We start from the raw sequence: 16,905 nt of genomic DNA, 5'->3' as shown, positions 1-16,905 counted from the left end.
TATTATTATTATTAGTAGTAGTAGTAGTAGTAGTAGTAGTCATTTGTTATTTGACCAATTTCTTTTAACCATGGGATATGATAATACAAAAAGGCAATTAAGATATTCATACACAAAGCACTAAAAAAGAACATCATATTTTAACTATAAAATATTTTGAAATCAACTACTTTTTTTGTGAGTTAAAACATCTAACAATGAAACATCATTATGACCTGCTGCTTCAAGAAAACTGGCAAAAAAAATAAATAAAAATAAAATAAAAATAAACAAGAATAAAATAAATAAATAAATAAATAAATAATAATAAAAAGTTTGCATACATTGCATACATACATACTGATTGCAAGACACTTTGCCACCAGCCCAAGTACACTATATGGCCACTAAATGCAGACACCTGACCATCACACCCATATGTCCTTGCTGAACCATTAAAAAAAAAAAAGGGTTTTTATAATGTTATAATGTTGTATAATGACCTCCACTCTTCTCCACTCTTCTGGGAGGGCTTTCCACTAGATTTTGGAGTGCTACTGTGGGGAATTACTGTGCCCATTCACCACAAGAGCATTAGTGAGGTCAGGCACTGATATTGGTTTGGGCTTTTCAACTCCACTGAAGGGAAATTCTAATGTTGGGGCATACAAAGACATTTTAGACAGTTGTGGGCTTCTAGCTTTGTGGTAACAGCTTAGGGATGAAACACACAAGAGTGTGATAGTCAGGTGTCCACAAGCATTCTCCAAATTTGGTATCGTAAAAATGAGTAAATGTGAATAGGACGTGTGATTTAATTCATAAACAAGTTGGTGTTTTTATGGTGTTTTTAGAGTAAACCTCTAGGTGAAAGTACTGACAGAATCAATAATCATGTGCCATGACAGCTGGTTGTGGTATTAGATAGGAGTCTAAAATAAAAAATTTGGTCTCAATTAGTAGTCGACCATAATGGGTTTTTAATGGCCAATGCTAGAACGTATTGTGACCGATATGAGGCTAATATAACACGAATTTAATTACAGTAAATGAGAGATACAAAAAATTGGTGAAACTAAATTAACATCTATTGTGCATGATATTTATGTAATATTCTCTGAAGACCTTAAAAACATTCACTTCAGAAATTTGTACAAATAAAAATAAACAGGTTTTAGTGCAGCTTTTCCTTGTGTCTTGCTGTCTGTGCCAGCCATCAAACAGAATAAAAAAAAAAGAAAATACATTTTAATTAAAAACTTATGTATAATTTCATTTTCCAATCACATATATACTGTAACTGGTGCTGCTTTAATCCAGTAGCAGATTATAGATTGCATTTCTAATTAATTGAATGAACAAATCCGACCAATAGTCATTAATAGAAACCAAAAATAGTATGTGTAATGCCGTGTATTTTATCTACAATACAATGTTACTCATAAATCTCATATACAGTATTTACTTGAGCCAGTAACAGGTTGTTTTACTTTCTTAAGTCGAAGTATAGGATATTATTTGAATAATAAAGAATTATGTCTATTGTGTTTTTCTTGTCTGTCTCTGTGTAAAAATTAATACAAGCCCAAATCACAAAAGGCGTATATTGTTTACCGTTACATGCTTAATTTGGAACATTTAGCTTAGCATAACAAAGACCAGATCTCATGAAAAGGTACACAAACATGACATTACATTAATCGTGGACAATTAAATGCAGCAAATTCAAACATACTGTCTCGCATTATGTCTCATACGATGTTCAGTTCTCATCCAGGTCACATGACCCAGCTTTCATTCGGGGAGCACATGATTTCGAGTCTGCGGGAAAATTGCACCTTGTTTAAAAGTTACCAAGGACAACGCACATGTCTGACGAAGAACCAGTCGCGGAGTTTGTGAGGTAAAATATTTTGTTTGTTTGAATTTGTTTACTGCAGGAGCACACCGTGAGCTTGTTCGCTTCCACTGTACTGTTTGAATAAGACTTTATAGCATGCCGGACTGGTGTTATGTGTAACATTACATAATATCATGTTAAAAAGTGAACAATGACTGGACATTTTACTGTCTGCCAGACACTTGCTTCACATCTGAGTTGGGTGTTTTTCAGCCAGAATTATCGGCCAATGCTGATAATTAAAAAATGCCAATTATCGGCTGATATATCGGTCTTGGCGATACAGTATATCGGTTGCCCATTAGTCTCAATAGCATGATAAGAATGATATGGGTGTGTAATGACTATTACACAGCCACACACAGACACAGTTTGGCCAATTCTCATCCACACCCATACACCCACACACAGGTAGTTAAGATACCGAATCTAATTGAAATAATTAAGTAAAAACTATTTGTTCACTAGAAATCTAAATCTTCTCTACAGTCCCATTAGGGTGTTACCTTTCGGTTACTGACAAGGTCATTCTTTGTCTTATGTTGTTCCAGGGTGCAGTTCCAGGGTGTGTTTATGTGATGAGCTTCACAACTGGAAACTCCAAGCTGTTCTACAATAATACAGCGCTGCTTAAAAGTTTGTGAAACCTTTAGAATTTTCTACATTTCTATATGAATATGACCTAAAACATAATAGGATTTTCACGCAAGCCCTAAAAGTAGACAACGAGAAACAAATTCAACAAATGAAACAAACATGTTATTCTTGGTCGTTTACTTATTGAGGGAAATGGCAAATGTATGTGAACTTTTTCAATAACTGCAACTAAACATTTCCAGTATGTATTGATTAGTCCTGTACATCGGCTTGGAGGAATTTTAGCCCGTTCCGCAGTACAGAACAGCTTCAGCTCTGGGATGATGGTGGGTTTCCTCACATGAACTGCTTGCTTCAGGTTCTTCCACAACATTTCTATTGGATTTTGACATTTGACATTAACTTTATTCTTCTTTAACCATTCTTTTGTAGAACGACTTGTGTGCTTAGGGCTGTTGTCTGGCTGCATGACCCACTTTCTCTTGAGATTCAGTTCATGAACATATATTCTGACATTTTCCTTTAGAATTCGATGGTGTACTTTAGAATTAATTCTTCCGTCAATGTTGGTAAGTAGTCCTGGCCCAAATGCAGCAAAACAGCCCCAAACCATGATACTACCACCACCATGGTATAAGGTTCTTATGCTGGAATTCAGCGTTTTCCTTTCTCCAAACATAACACTTCTCAATTAAACCAAAAAGTTCTATTTTGGCCTCATCTGTCCACAAAACATTTTTCCAATTGCATTCTGGCTTGGAGAATGCTTGCTCTTGGAGTGATCTTTGTTGGTTGACCAGTCCTGAATTTCCTCCCTTTGTACACAATGTGTGTGACTGTGGATTGCTGGATTCCAGACTCTTTAGATATGGTTTTGTAACCTTTTCCAGCCTGATGAGCCTCAACAACTCTTTTTCTGAGGTCCTCAGAAATCCATGATACACTTCCACAAAGATGTGTTGTGAAGATCAGACTTGGATAGATCCCTGTTCTTTAAATAAAACAATGTGCTCACTCACACCTGATTGTCATCCTGTTGATTGAAAACACCTGACTCTAATTTCACCTTCAAATGAACTGCTAATCTTGTTGTCTACTTTTAGGACTTGAAAACCTGATGATGGTTTAGGTCATATTTATGCAGAAATATAGGAAATTCTAAAGGGTTCACAAAGTTTCAAGCAGCACTGTAGATACAATCTGCATGTTTTCAGGGGTCACACTGGAAATAATATTTTCAATACCTTAATTATCACGAGAGTAGCATCTACAAATATACAAGATAAGTCTGACCATGTTAGTAACTGAAAGGTAACAGGAGAAAATATGCTTAAGCTGTTGAAAACATCCAGCATCACCCCTAGAAGTATGCAGTCTGTATCTATTATTGTAGAACACCTTGGAGTTTCCAGTGATGTGAAACTCATTGCATAGAGACACCCAGCAACGACAACAAAGTCTCCTGGAAACAAAGACCTGAATTCCATAAAAAATATGACCGAAAACAAAACACTGTAGATTCTGTTACCTAAAAAAGGGCATTTGACTCTCCCTGCAGGCAAGTCTTTGCAATTATTTCAAAAGCAGCAGCTAATCGTAAATTTCACACTTCGGAACACTGATTTTCACAATGCTGAGTTTCCAAGTCTGTACATTTTGACAATAAACCTGATTTTCAATGGGGGTTGAGTAATTTTGATAACAATTTGACCTGTTCATGATAATGGTGGCAAAATACATCCGAATTGGATTCTGTTTTAAATGATACAGTTACATTCGAAACACGGTAAAATGGATGCATGTTTTACATTTGTTTTGCGACCCTACTTCATGAGAAAATGTTATTTTTTAAAAAAAATAAATAAATAAATAAATAAATAAATCGAAAAAAGAGCCTGTCAAACATACTGTAGATTGAATGCAACTGGAAAATAGGTATTACCGACTTAAAAAAATATATAGTGAATTACTAGAAAAAAAAAAGTGAATATCACTTAAAACAAGATAAATAATGCATACTTAACTTAAAACTATGGTCTGAAAATTGAATACATTGAGTTGGCATTACTTAAAACATCTGAGTTGGAAACATGGAAAGTCAAGTGAGTCAAACAACATTGGGTGTAGTTCAAATGATTTAAAAAGATCACGCAAATAGTTTCCACAAATGTTTGAGGAAATGCAGCACAATTTTTTTTTTTTTTTTTTACAGTATTCCAGCAACTTCACTGGGGCTAGGCAGTGCAGACATGCAATTCCGAGAAGCTGCATTTCCTATTCCTTTAAACTTGAATGGCGATCTATTTACTATAAAAAGCACTATGGGTTCTGTGACTCAGTGTTGTAAAGTAAGCTAACAATGCTTGCACTTCCTTTTTACCCATGGATTAGTGTCACTGTCCTGGATGTGACCCGAGTGAACAAAGCAAAAAATAAGACCACTGTTAAACATTTCTTCCTTTATCTTACTAAACAAACCATGATATCCCTTAAGTGTCTATTGCAGTAACTAAGGAAACATTGTTAGCTAGTTAATAACTGCAAATAGAGGATGTTGTTAAATCATCCATGAAATTAAAAAAATGCCAGTAGTAGAATTTTCTCACTGTGGGCTCACAGGGGACTTTCCTGAAAGTCAAGGGCTTTCAAAAAAAACTTTACTTGAAAACAATTAATTATTAATATACTCATTGAGTCTGTTGACATTGGTCACAGGTCTTGAAAATGGCATGAAAAAAAAAGGAAATCAAATGGCAAAAGTTACTTTAAGGCAATCATTTGTAACACGCCAAACCTATTTGTGTCAGACATTTGGATTTATGTAGTATGTGTGCGATTTCATCTGCGTACGATAATCCTTCCTTACTTTTTGCGTTGTTTTTTTTAAATTGCTTTTTACACCTCAAATTTCATAGCCATTGAATTTGTGTGCCACAAATGGGGAAATCACATAGAAAATTTGATCTGTTGAACTAAAACACGTGACTGTATTTCATTTCACCGAGGCAGCACTCGCTTGTCGCCTGTATTAAAACCTTTTTATCTCTTATCATCTCGAAAGTACTACTCTAGTAGAACTTACATTTCAGAACAAACCGTGATGACGTGCGACGGAGAACTGAATAAACAAGCACAAAAACAATGACAATGAAGGAAGTAATGCTAAAATTCAAGTCAAGACCTGCTCTCGTTATTTACAGTTATCCAATCTTTGGAAATGTGTGCCGGAAGCCTAGAATAAACAGCAATCTTTGTTCACTAAGCATCTTAATATTTTCCAGACGTATTACACACATAATGCACCAATCATTTCATTCAATTTAAGTAGCCTTTATGTTGTCAGAGAATATAAATCGCTGTAATAATAAACTCCCTCTGAGTGCTGGGTGAAGTTGGGTTAATGATATACTTCTGATGGTGCAGGTAAAACCTGACAACCTGATTTTATTAATTTAACATCATTAAAATAATGATAACATTTCACATTTAAGAATCATTAAACATAATAATTGTAAAGAATTATAATGTTTAATAATAAATACATTATAATTCCCTTAATCACATATTTGTATTATTATTTATAGAGGTAATTGATTTTTTTTTTTTTTGTCGTCATTATTATTATACTACCAATGCTTCTACAACTTTTATTCTTACTTGTTGCTGATTCACACCCTGTTTTAACTGAGTAGCTTGGATGAATATAAGGCTTTATTAAGATGTGGTATAAAGTGCTTAGATGTGATATAAAATTATTTGATGGCTGCTTTAAACATATCTAACATTTGGTCAGAAATCAGAATTTTGGGGGAATTTTATGCCATAATCACCCTTTAAAATGCACAGTGTTGAATTAACACCTACGGTGTTTATTCACGTCCAGTTGGACATAAATGAACACTGAAAGAGTTAATTCAGCACTCTAGGTGGCAATTCAGCACTGGGGAATTTGCTGTGCAGAGTTGAGCGTTCATAGAATTCAAGTGATATCACTATTTTCGTAAATGTTTCCTGAAAACAGCAAGGAGAGGTTTTTACGCAGAAGGAAAGTCAAGCTTTATGAATGCGACTCACGTTCGATTCATTTTTTCCATTCATTTATTTCCAGCAACAGTGAGAGGCGTGTTCTTTCACGGAGAAGTATATTTTTATCAGTGTTATCTGGGTATTCAATTCAATTCCATTTTATTTGTATAGCGCTTTTTTACAACAGACATTGTCTCAAAGCAGCTTTACAGAAATATATAAACACGGTATACAGATATTGTGTGAATTTATCCCAATTGAGCGAGTCGGTGGCGACGGTGGTGAGGAAAAACTCCCTAAGATGTTTTAAGAGGAAGAAACCCTGAGAGGAACCAGACTCAGAAGGGAACCCGTCCTCATCTGGGTAACAACAGATAGTGTGAAAAAGTTAATTATTGTTTTATATGAAGTCTGTTTGGCCTTAGAAGCAGCCGTAGTCCCAGCAATCTGGGATTGGAGTAGATGAGAGCTCCATCCAGAGGTAGGACACCCGAAACGGATCAGGCAGGTCCGGTGATGTTAATTCATTTCAATTTTATTATATACTGCTTTTAACAATAGCTATTATCACAAATCCACTTTACAAAATCCAGATGTAGATTTAGGTCCCTAATGACCACCCCATAGGTTACAGGGGTAAGAAAAAACTCCCTGAGATGACACGAGGAACAAAAGGAACCATAAGCAAAAAGAAACCAGATTTAAAAGGGAATACTGGTCGACCCTGGATAATGAGATTATAAATCATTCCAGAATACAGAAGTAGACAAGTAAAGGCAAAAGGTCCATGTTCAAATGATGCCCAGTATAAGCTTATCATGAATAAGCATGCTGGGATAAGCACAAGGCAGTCTTTATGATTACAACAGCAGCTCTTAGGTAGTATATTATCCAGGTGAGGTTATCCACGAAGTAGGGTCATACTTATGTATAAGCAGCTTTTGGGAATCGCAAATCATTAGCGTATCCATGTAGGACCATCCACAGCAGCAGAAAGTGAGTCACAAGTACAGAAAGCTTAAAAGAAGCACAGCATCATGATATTGTTTTGGGAGACCCCATATTTTACTTTTACCAAATCCAGTTTTAAAGATCTTTGTTATGGATGTGTCCATGCAAAACATTACAAACCTACACAGACTGTAGAAATCATATTGTGCCCTCAGTATTACAGTATATGGTTCTGGCATGATATTACATGTAATGTGCTTAATAAACTGAAGTTTCACATGTGACTGGGACTGAAGATCAGCTAGCAGGCTCGTAAAACTTGTTCGTCTGCTTCCACAGAAACTTGTACTATACGTTCTAAAGTATTTTAATATTGTTAAATGTTTTAAATTTCTAAGTACACTATACAGCTTAAACCGTTTAAGTTGAAAACATTTGAGTTAACATAGTTCAATTTACTTAAATTATTTAAACAATATGGTCAAAAGTATGTGGACACTCCACCATCACACCCATATGTGGGCTTTCCCTAAACTGTATCGAGAATATCTTTGAATGCGGTATTACTACCAAAACCTGTTTCATCGGAACAATGGGTCTACACACAACGCTTCCATAAACACGTAGTTTGCCAAGCTCGATGTGGCAGAATTCAAATGCGCCAAGCCCTGACTCAACTCGACTGAATACTTTTGGGATGAATTGGAATGCAAAATATGGACCATGCCTTTGCACCCAATATCAGTGCTTGGCTTCAATAATGTTCTTATAAAAGTAAAGGGGCACCAACTCTTTATTAATGCCCATGGTTTTGAAATGGGTGAATATGGGTGTGATGGTCCACATGCGTACTTTGGCCATATAGTGTACTTAACTTATGGTCATTCTAAATCAACTGGCCCAATGCAGTTTGCTCAACAGTTTTTAGTTTCCTATTTATATATTTATTTTTTTGCGTGATTACATCTATGCATTGGCAGTTCAAAATCATCAGTTTTTTCAAAAATGATTTTACTACTATTGCCATCTTTGTGTCATGGCCCACAACAAATTTTGTTTATACAGTAGTTTACGGAAACCACGGATGGGCTTACCTCTTTGGAACAAAAACTGATCTCTAGAGTACATCACAAGATACATGTACATACATAAATATTTAGCAAATTCTTGTTCATTAGGCTTAGAAGTAGTGCTCAAGACCGCTCACAGTTTTACATTTAGGTTTAAATTATAATGGGAAGGATTCGAGTCTCAGTCTTAATTCTTTTAAGTCTCTGGTCTCTGGTGGAAGACCAGGTATGAACCTGAAATTTTGACAGAAATAAGTCCTCTATTGTAGCATTCTGCTGTAAAAAAAAAAAATGATGAGTTTGAGATTGGAGGTAAACTCTGCAGGACAGTGGACCTCGAGGGCCAGATTTGGAGAGCCAGTCTGATCTATCATGTTGGTAGAGGTATACAGTTGGTATGTGGGATTAGATTTTATCCAAACATGGAAGTACAGTGTTCAGTTCGGTGTTTTAAAAATGAACAGCGGCATAAACAGAGCTGTGGTCTTGTTTCTCATGTGATAAAGGCAGAAATGGACTACAACTCAGAAGTCACTTACTGCTCTTTTTCCACAGGACAAACAACACCACAGCTCTGTTTATGACACTGTTCATTTGTAATACACCCAACTGAACACTGTAAAGTTTAAAGTTTAATTAAGTCAATTTTTTTTTAAATGCTCTTTTATTTATAAAGATTCACTCACTCACTTCCAGTAACTGTGTTATCTTTATCAGGTATGTGGTGAGTCCGGAGTCCATCACAGGGCACCATGTACACACTCATTTACACAATCAGTAACACCGAAGGGCAATTTATTTGAGCCAGTCCACCTATTGGCATGTTTTTCAGCAGTGGGAAGAAACTGGAGAACCCAGCGGAAACCCACACGGACACAGGAAGAATATGAGAAAATCCACACAGGCACCAGTACCAAACCAGTTATCCTGGAGCTGTTAAGCGACAACACTACCCACTGCACCACCTCGCCAGCAAATAAAAAAAAAATCGGTCATAAAATCGTTTCGTTTAATCATTTCCACTGTTTAAAGTGTAGAATATCTTTTAGGAAGAACTTCAGCATCGTACAGAATAATAATAACAGCATACAATTATTATTATTTATTATTATCTTCTTTGGCCAGTGTGCAAATCCACTTAAAGTGTTAATATTTGCATAATGTAAGTTAAGTAATCATAAAGTAGACTTTATTGACCTGTAAATGTAAATGTCAAGATCTGTATAGTTTATTGTTGTAGTTTTGCTAGCTGGAATGTCAAAACTTTGATGTCCCATACCTCAAAACAGCACTTCACCCAGAATCTTCACCCAGATAAAACTTTATAATACTGTAATATATTGGAATACTTTAAAAGTACTACTTTGTAAAGTACTAAGTGGTTAAGGCTCTGGGTGACTGATCGGAAGGTTGAGGGTTCAAGCTCAAGCACTGCCAAGCTGCCACTGTTGGGCCCTTGAGCAACTCTTAACTTACTTTGCTGCATCATGGCTGACCCTACGCTCTGACCCCAGATTCTTGACATGCTGGGGTATGCAAAGAAAAGTCTTTCACTGTGCATATGTATATGTGACCAACAAAGACTCATCATTACACAGTGACCATAACAGTGTCTGTTAGAATACATTTAATTTATACCTACTTTACATCTACTACAAAATGCATTTGCAATTTATTAGTAGCATACATAAATATAAATATTAGGTACAAGGTGCAATAGGAATAAATTAAATACTGAAAATACAGTCCTTCATGAATCATCCACTGGGACTTGTGTTTGGTGACTAATGTAATTCCCTTAAGTGCACTGTCTATATACAGGAAAATATTTTGTACTGTTGCATGACTCATTTGCATTTCTAGTTATACATCTCTATAAATATACAATATACAGCACTGTAATACAATGTTGAGTGAATTTTGTTCATTCTGTTTCATATTATGAATATGTATTGCTGGCTGGATTCTTTTATTGTCATTTCATTACCTATATAAATATACAGTCTTATTATTTACATGTTTAAAGCTGTCAATACACAGAGCTCTATGATTCATCTTCATCATCCTTGTTGCAATGTTGGCTGAGGTCTAGTGTACTCAACGGGGCTACGGGGGTCGGCTGACGAAAACCCAAATCTGTTTCAGAACCTGTTTGATATTCTGTGCTATCTCATTGAGCATCAGTAATGTCTGCTGTAAAGCCTTCGTTCAAGAAGCCATGCTGATGTCTTTTCTGAATTTCCTCGAATAGCTGCAGGACCTAGAAAAGATCACAGAATAATAATGTGTCTTACCACGGAAAGTAGTACATATTACAATATCTAGAAGTTAATCAATCTTACCTTAGACTTAGGAATAAGGCCGACTCGGAAAAAGCCAATTTGGCCACTCTCGATTTTCGTGCAGTCCACGACAGTGGAGGCAATATTCTCTGGTGAAGGCCCATCACATAACACGCCATCAACCTATGCACAGAAATAGCATTCCTCATTTATATCCAGTATATATGACGTTCAATGTAATTAAATTTATGAGCACGCACTCGTCTCTATACGACTTAGACGTACCTTGTCACCTAACTTCGCGTACACCTGGTTATGATGGGTCGTGTCTGCTTCACCTGTCGGATTTGCTGATGTAACAGCAATAGGGCCCACCTATGAAGAAACGGCAAAAGATTATTATATTTATTTAAGACATCAAGCAAAATAGTCTCAATTTGAAACTAATCTCATTATTGAATCATTTAAAATGATCCAGCACAAGTGACTGCATTGTTCAGGCACTGAACTTCCACCGTATAAGAGATGTTATATATACGGTACGGAGGAACGTAGAATTATAATAAGAACATATAATTAGAACAAAACAGCTAAAGGAACATCAAATATTGAAATAATAGAATGACCTACCAGGCTAATTAGGTGATTAACAACAGTGCAATCTGGGTTTCTGATGGCTATGCTTTGTGGTGTGCCAATATATTTTGATGAATCATGTAAACCAAAGAATTCCATCCATGGGGCTAAGGAAAAGGGAAACATTGCATGTTGGCCCATGTGTGAATATGGACAAAGAGTCTTATTTTGTGATAAAGTGTATTGACAACTGTTTAGTACGTATGAATGTAAAGTAACCAACCTCTAGGAATGACCAAGCTGATTGATGATGGCCAAGCCACCTCCATAAAGTCCCAGAGAAGTGGATTGATCTGTTGTTTGACTGGTTCCAATTGTTTAATAGATGAGAGCCATAATGACATCGGACGCTCTTGTGCCTGTTTCTTCACCCTACGTAAATAAATAAATATGATTAAAAGTTCGAGAATATCTGAAATTTGCATAAAGTTGTCTCTTTCATCACTGTTACAGATTACTCCAATTCACATTAAGATTATTTATATAATGTAAATAAGGAATGAAACCCTCTGTGGCGTTTTGTTGTGTTATAGTGTGGTGTGATGTGGACTGACATGAAGCAGCGTTAATGTTACCACACTGAAATGATTATTTTCAGAAAACAGCAAATCCTGATATGTTTTATTCCTGTTCTGTCACAGCAATTTTGTGAATGATTGCGATTTAAATTTATTCATGAAAGTCACTTTGTGCTTTTTAACCATGTATAGTTACAGCGCCCTCCAATAATATTGGCACCCTTGGTAAATATGAGCAAAAAAGGCTGTGAAAAATTGTCTTCATTGTTTTGATCTTCTGTTCAGAAAATTGGATATCATGGATATCCAACAATTGCAAACAACACAGGTTATTTACAATAATAATAATAATAATAATAATAATAATAATAAACAATATTTGTTAAAATATAGGTGTGGTACAATTATTGGCGAAAGGTTGGCAGAAATGTCACAACTGTGTGGCAAAAGGTTGTTGTGCTTTGAAAAAAAAAAGCATTGAAAATGCCCATTTCCACCATCTGGGCAATGATTAAGAAGTTCCAGTCAACTGGAAATGTTATGAATCGAGCTGGAATTGGACGTGTGTCTATATCGTCTCACCGCACTGTGAGAACGGTTCGAGTGGCCAAAAAATCTCCAAGGATCACAGCTGGAGAACTGCAGAAGTTAGTCGTGTCTTGGGGTCAGAAAGTCTCCAAAGCTGCAATGTGAAGTCACCGACATCACCACAAGCTGTTTGGAAAGATTTCAAGAAAAAATCCTCTACTCTCATCTAAAAACAAACTCGAGCGTCTTCAGTTTGCAGACTCTACTGGAACTTCAAATGGGATCGGGTTCGATGGTCAGATGAAACCAAAATTGAGCTTTTTGGTAATAAACACCAGAGGTGGTTTTGGTACACAGAGAGGTAGCCATATGGAAAAGTATCTCATGCCCACGGTTAAATATGGAGGTGGATGTTTAATGTTTTGGGTCTGTTTTTCTGCCAGAGGACCTGGACATTTTGTTAGGATACATGGCATCATGGACAAATATCAACAGATATTAAATGAAAACCTGACTACCTCTGCCAGAAAGATTAAAGATTCGTGGTTGGATCTTCCAGCAGGACAATGATAAAAAAACATACACCAAAATCAACACAAAGATGGTATACTGACCACAAAATCAAGGTCCTGCCATGGATCAACTCTTCAATATGAACCTATCATCTAAATTGAAGCTGGAGGATGACATGACCTACATGTGATCCATACTGCTACAGAAAATTAATCAATAACTTCTAACGAAACAAATGAGAGAATTCAATAATTTTCTGGTATACGCATTGCAATAATGTATTTGGACCTTACTTATAAGCTTTCTCAACCGCCTCCGGTCGATTGCAAGCTGCCACAAGCACATACACGGTGTCGGTGGGCACTCCGCATATTCCTCCATTCTTCATGATGTCTATAAATACATATAAAATGTCTTTACAATGAACCATGCACCCTGATTTCATCTGAATTCCTGGTTTAAAGATGAGCGTCTCACCTGCAATCTGTTTCACCGATGAGACCTTCCTGGATGAAAGGTGTGGACAGCTGTCCCTTCCTCCACCAAATCCTTTCAGCTTGATCAGAGGACCACCAAAGGGAAGTTGCAGACTCTCAAAGGTGCAGTTCAGTATATTGGCCAAGAAAAAGTAGAAGCTAACCAGACCAAAGATGATGGTCACACCAATGTCATAGCCATAGGGTAGCGCTCCTAAAGCATCCAACAGGAAACTAATGAGAATGAGCTCAAAGGTAACTGCATAGACAAACCATGCTATATTCAGGAATAAGGCTCCAACAGCCACAAGTACATTAAAAACCATGAAACTGATGATTCCTACTGCCAAGTGGAACCCACGGACATCACCAGAGAGACCACCAAAACGTGTCAGGCCCCACACTGTCCACATGATGCCATAGAATATGAAGGCAGTGCTTTCGAGGGTCTTACCTCGAGCAAAGGCAACTGAGCCACAAAGTACCTGCAGGACACCACCTGAAACCACAGCCCATGGCAAAATCAGAATTCCCAAGGGGTCCTGATTAGTCACACTAGCAGTGATGGCAAAAGCTGCCAGCACACTACAACCATGGCCCAACACCTCAGCATCTGCAAATTTGGAGTAACCTAAATAGGGAGCATGCAGGTCTTTGTCCTGAGTCCGTAGTGTAAATTTGTTGCTACGAGCCAGAAGATTCTTGAGGACACTTTCACCTGTGGGTATCTTCTTTGGAGAAACCTGGTTATAGAGAATTACCAGAAGCATGAGGGCAGATGCCACAAATATAGCTGCTTGCACACCTTGTGTGCCTCCCTGAAAAAAGCCTCTGGGTTGTGCAGCAATTGATATAGCGTAAGCCACAAAGAAGAGCAGGTACAGGCCATCAACTAAACTTCTGGTGCAGCTAAACAAAGCCAGGACAAAAAAGAGCACTGCAAAAACAGTGGGGAAAGGTACTGGGGAATAGGGCACTTGGTTTGTTACGTCCCTCACTAGCGCACTATACCCTTCAGAAAACTTTAATATAGCTGTGAAGCCATAGAAAGTTGCTGCCAATGTGTCCATGGCTCTGTAGGAGAGGACAGACACACCTAGCTGGAAGACACCAGCTGTCCAAAGCCATGGGACATGGCCAGAGAAAAGCCTAGGGACCACACCAAGCAGTGGACAAGCTAGCACACTAGCTGACAACAAGTTCATTACCAAACCCACAGCGATGATGTTGTTATATTCTTGACCCTGTGCTGAGTGCTGACTGTTTTTATTCAGCAGACCTGTCCCTGGTAGGTTAATCTTACCATGTGAGATGTAGAAAAGCAGACGCCCGCTGCCAAAGTAGGTACAGACAAAACAGACCAAGAGGTAACAGGCAGCGGTGGCTGACTGGCCAAAGTTTACATTCACCAGACCAGCAATTTCATGTGCACATGCCAAACATATGGTGAGGGAAATAAAGCAGAGGAGGACATTCTTATGCAGAACAGCCACTAAACTAATGATAAGCAATGCCAAAGTAAAAGCAGCAAGCCCTGGTACCATGGCATTTCTAAGCTCATTTCCTTCACTGATTATACCCTCCCCTGTGAGTATATGGACAAGCCCCGAGCCACACCACAGAGCTGACACGGTCAGACACAGTGTGGTATAGAGAAAGCTGTGGGACAAACTCCGACACAATCCTAAAACACAAGACAGGAAAAGTGCTGTTTAGAACTCAGAAAGGCAGATGTGGTATAAAAGATATTACAGAGGAATTTCCCAAAATGTTTATTATTGATGGATTTTGTGTTAAATTTTATATTGATTAAAATTGTTAACTAAACAATAAAGAAATAACAAAATGTCTCTGCAAAAGTCTTTCTCTTGAGAGCGTTTTCAAAGTGAAATAAATATTTTATAACAATATCAAAATACTTCATTTTTGGCTTTCTTAAGTATGCAAATTTTTGCATATTTAATAAGACAAAACCTTATTTGTTTCCAATGCAACCCCCCCCCCCAAAAAAAAAAAAAAAAAACACAAACAAACGCCTTGTAATAATATCAGCAATCAACTGGCAAAGACTGATCTGTATTTTCTTAATTACCCTGTTCACCTCTAGTGCAATTTATTCAACGTATAATCTGTGCATTATGTAAAAATATGTTACAATATGAGATAAAGCTCTTTTATGGTCCTTTTAAAAACAACAATATTAGATACAAAAATATATCAATTCTTTTTCATAATATCATGTACCGTTATCCTGATTATTCTGAAGGTTTGATCTTAATATATCTTAATTGTACATCAATAAAACATAAGGGATTGTAATATGTAGCGTCATACACCCACCTGCATAGACCACCAGGGCGGCGATAATGATCAGCTCAACCCCCAGCGCTGTAGCAGGAATTAAGGCCTTTTCCGGAGTGCTGGCATAGTAGTTCACCAGAAGCAGCAAAGAACCTTGATTAAAAATAATAATAATATAATTGGTGATTGATCAGATGTCTCCTTTTGCTTTTTTTTTGTATTACTTTATACGTTCAGTAATTATGTTAGAATTGGGAAGTTGATGGAGATCACTGTGTAAATCATTAATCAATGAAAGCTTCTAAGAGAGAGAGAGAGAGAGAGAGAGAGAGAGAGAGAGAGAGAGAGAGAGAGAGAGAGAGATAAACAAGCCAACATCTATTTGGATTTAAAAACTCATACATAACTATTATATAGATATTTTTTTAATGAATTGTGCCCTCTACTGGCAATAATTATATAGTTTAATGAAACGATTTAATGACTGACAAAACATTTACAGTCACAAACATATGAATGCATCAGTCTTTATAAACAAGGTTAAACAAGTAAATTCGGATTAAATGATATTTGTAGGCCTATTAGTCGTTTGGAGGAAAATACACTGAATAAACGAAAACTTCTGACGCACATAAAAACCAATATAAAAAACAATTGCCTCCATATTTAGCCAGTACAAAACACTGCTTTTGAATGATTGAGGTATGAAAAAAAAAAGTTCAACATACCACCAGATATGCCCAAAATACCGATGGAGTAGTGCAGTGATGCGGACTCAGATGGAGGTTCTGCCATGGCTACAGGAGCTGCTCATCTCCGCGCGCGCTGCACCTTATAAACGTCCTGCGGAGTGACGTCACACCTCTAACCTGCCTTCTTGGCTTAGACAATAGGGGAATTTCCTGAAGTACCATAACTGCGTGTTCTTAAAGTTAGATAGAAACCCCTGCTTTTTAATTTATTATTTAAAAATTTATTATTATTATTATTATTATTATTATTATTATTATTATTATTTAAAATGTGAATAAATCGTATCCTGGACGCTTCCCTTGGGACTTTCTGACTGAGAATGAATGAATGAATGATTATTTTAATAAACCCCTTTGCTCTTTAAATGTTTATTCA

General features: G+C 36.8%; 1 protein-coding gene across 1 annotated transcript; it reads right to left on the bottom strand.

The window, feature by feature from the left end:
- Window positions 1-10,133: 10,133 nt before the first annotated feature.
- On the bottom strand, window positions 10,134-16,606 carry si:ch211-153b23.4 (Grp1_Fun34_YaaH and SUA5 domain-containing protein). Its single transcript, XM_017475215.3, has 9 exons — window positions 16,506-16,606; window positions 15,817-15,930; window positions 13,478-15,160; window positions 13,294-13,393; window positions 11,665-11,813; window positions 11,436-11,548; window positions 11,091-11,180; window positions 10,866-10,988; window positions 10,134-10,783 (listed from the first exon to the last, which is right to left on the bottom strand). The coding sequence occupies exons 1-9, from the start codon at window positions 16,570-16,572 to the stop codon at window positions 10,694-10,696; spliced, it is 2,529 nt and encodes an 842-aa protein (XP_017330704.1). The 5' UTR covers window positions 16,573-16,606; the 3' UTR covers window positions 10,134-10,693.
- Between the last annotated feature and the right edge of the window lie 299 nt (window positions 16,607-16,905).

The sequence above is a fragment of the Ictalurus punctatus genome, chromosome 8 (genome assembly GCF_001660625.3).
Source record: "Ictalurus punctatus breed USDA103 chromosome 8, Coco_2.0, whole genome shotgun sequence".
Lineage (NCBI taxonomy): Eukaryota > Metazoa > Chordata > Actinopteri > Siluriformes > Ictaluridae > Ictalurus > Ictalurus punctatus.
The sequence above is the reverse complement of the archived record's forward strand: the minus strand, read 5'-3'. Positions and strand labels throughout refer to the sequence as shown.

Coding starts and splice junctions, on each gene's coding strand:
- si:ch211-153b23.4 (XM_017475215.3), bottom strand. CDS start 16,572: ATGGCAGAACCTCCATCTGAGTCCGCATCACTGCACTACTCCATCGGT. Junction 11,814..13,293: donor GCGGTTGAGAAAGCTTATAA/GTAAGGTCCAAA, acceptor TTATTTACGTAG/GGTGAAGAAACAGGCACAAG. Junction 10,784..10,865: donor GCCTTATTCCTAAGTCTAAG/GTAAGATTGATT, acceptor GATCTTTTCTAG/GTCCTGCAGCTATTCGAGGA.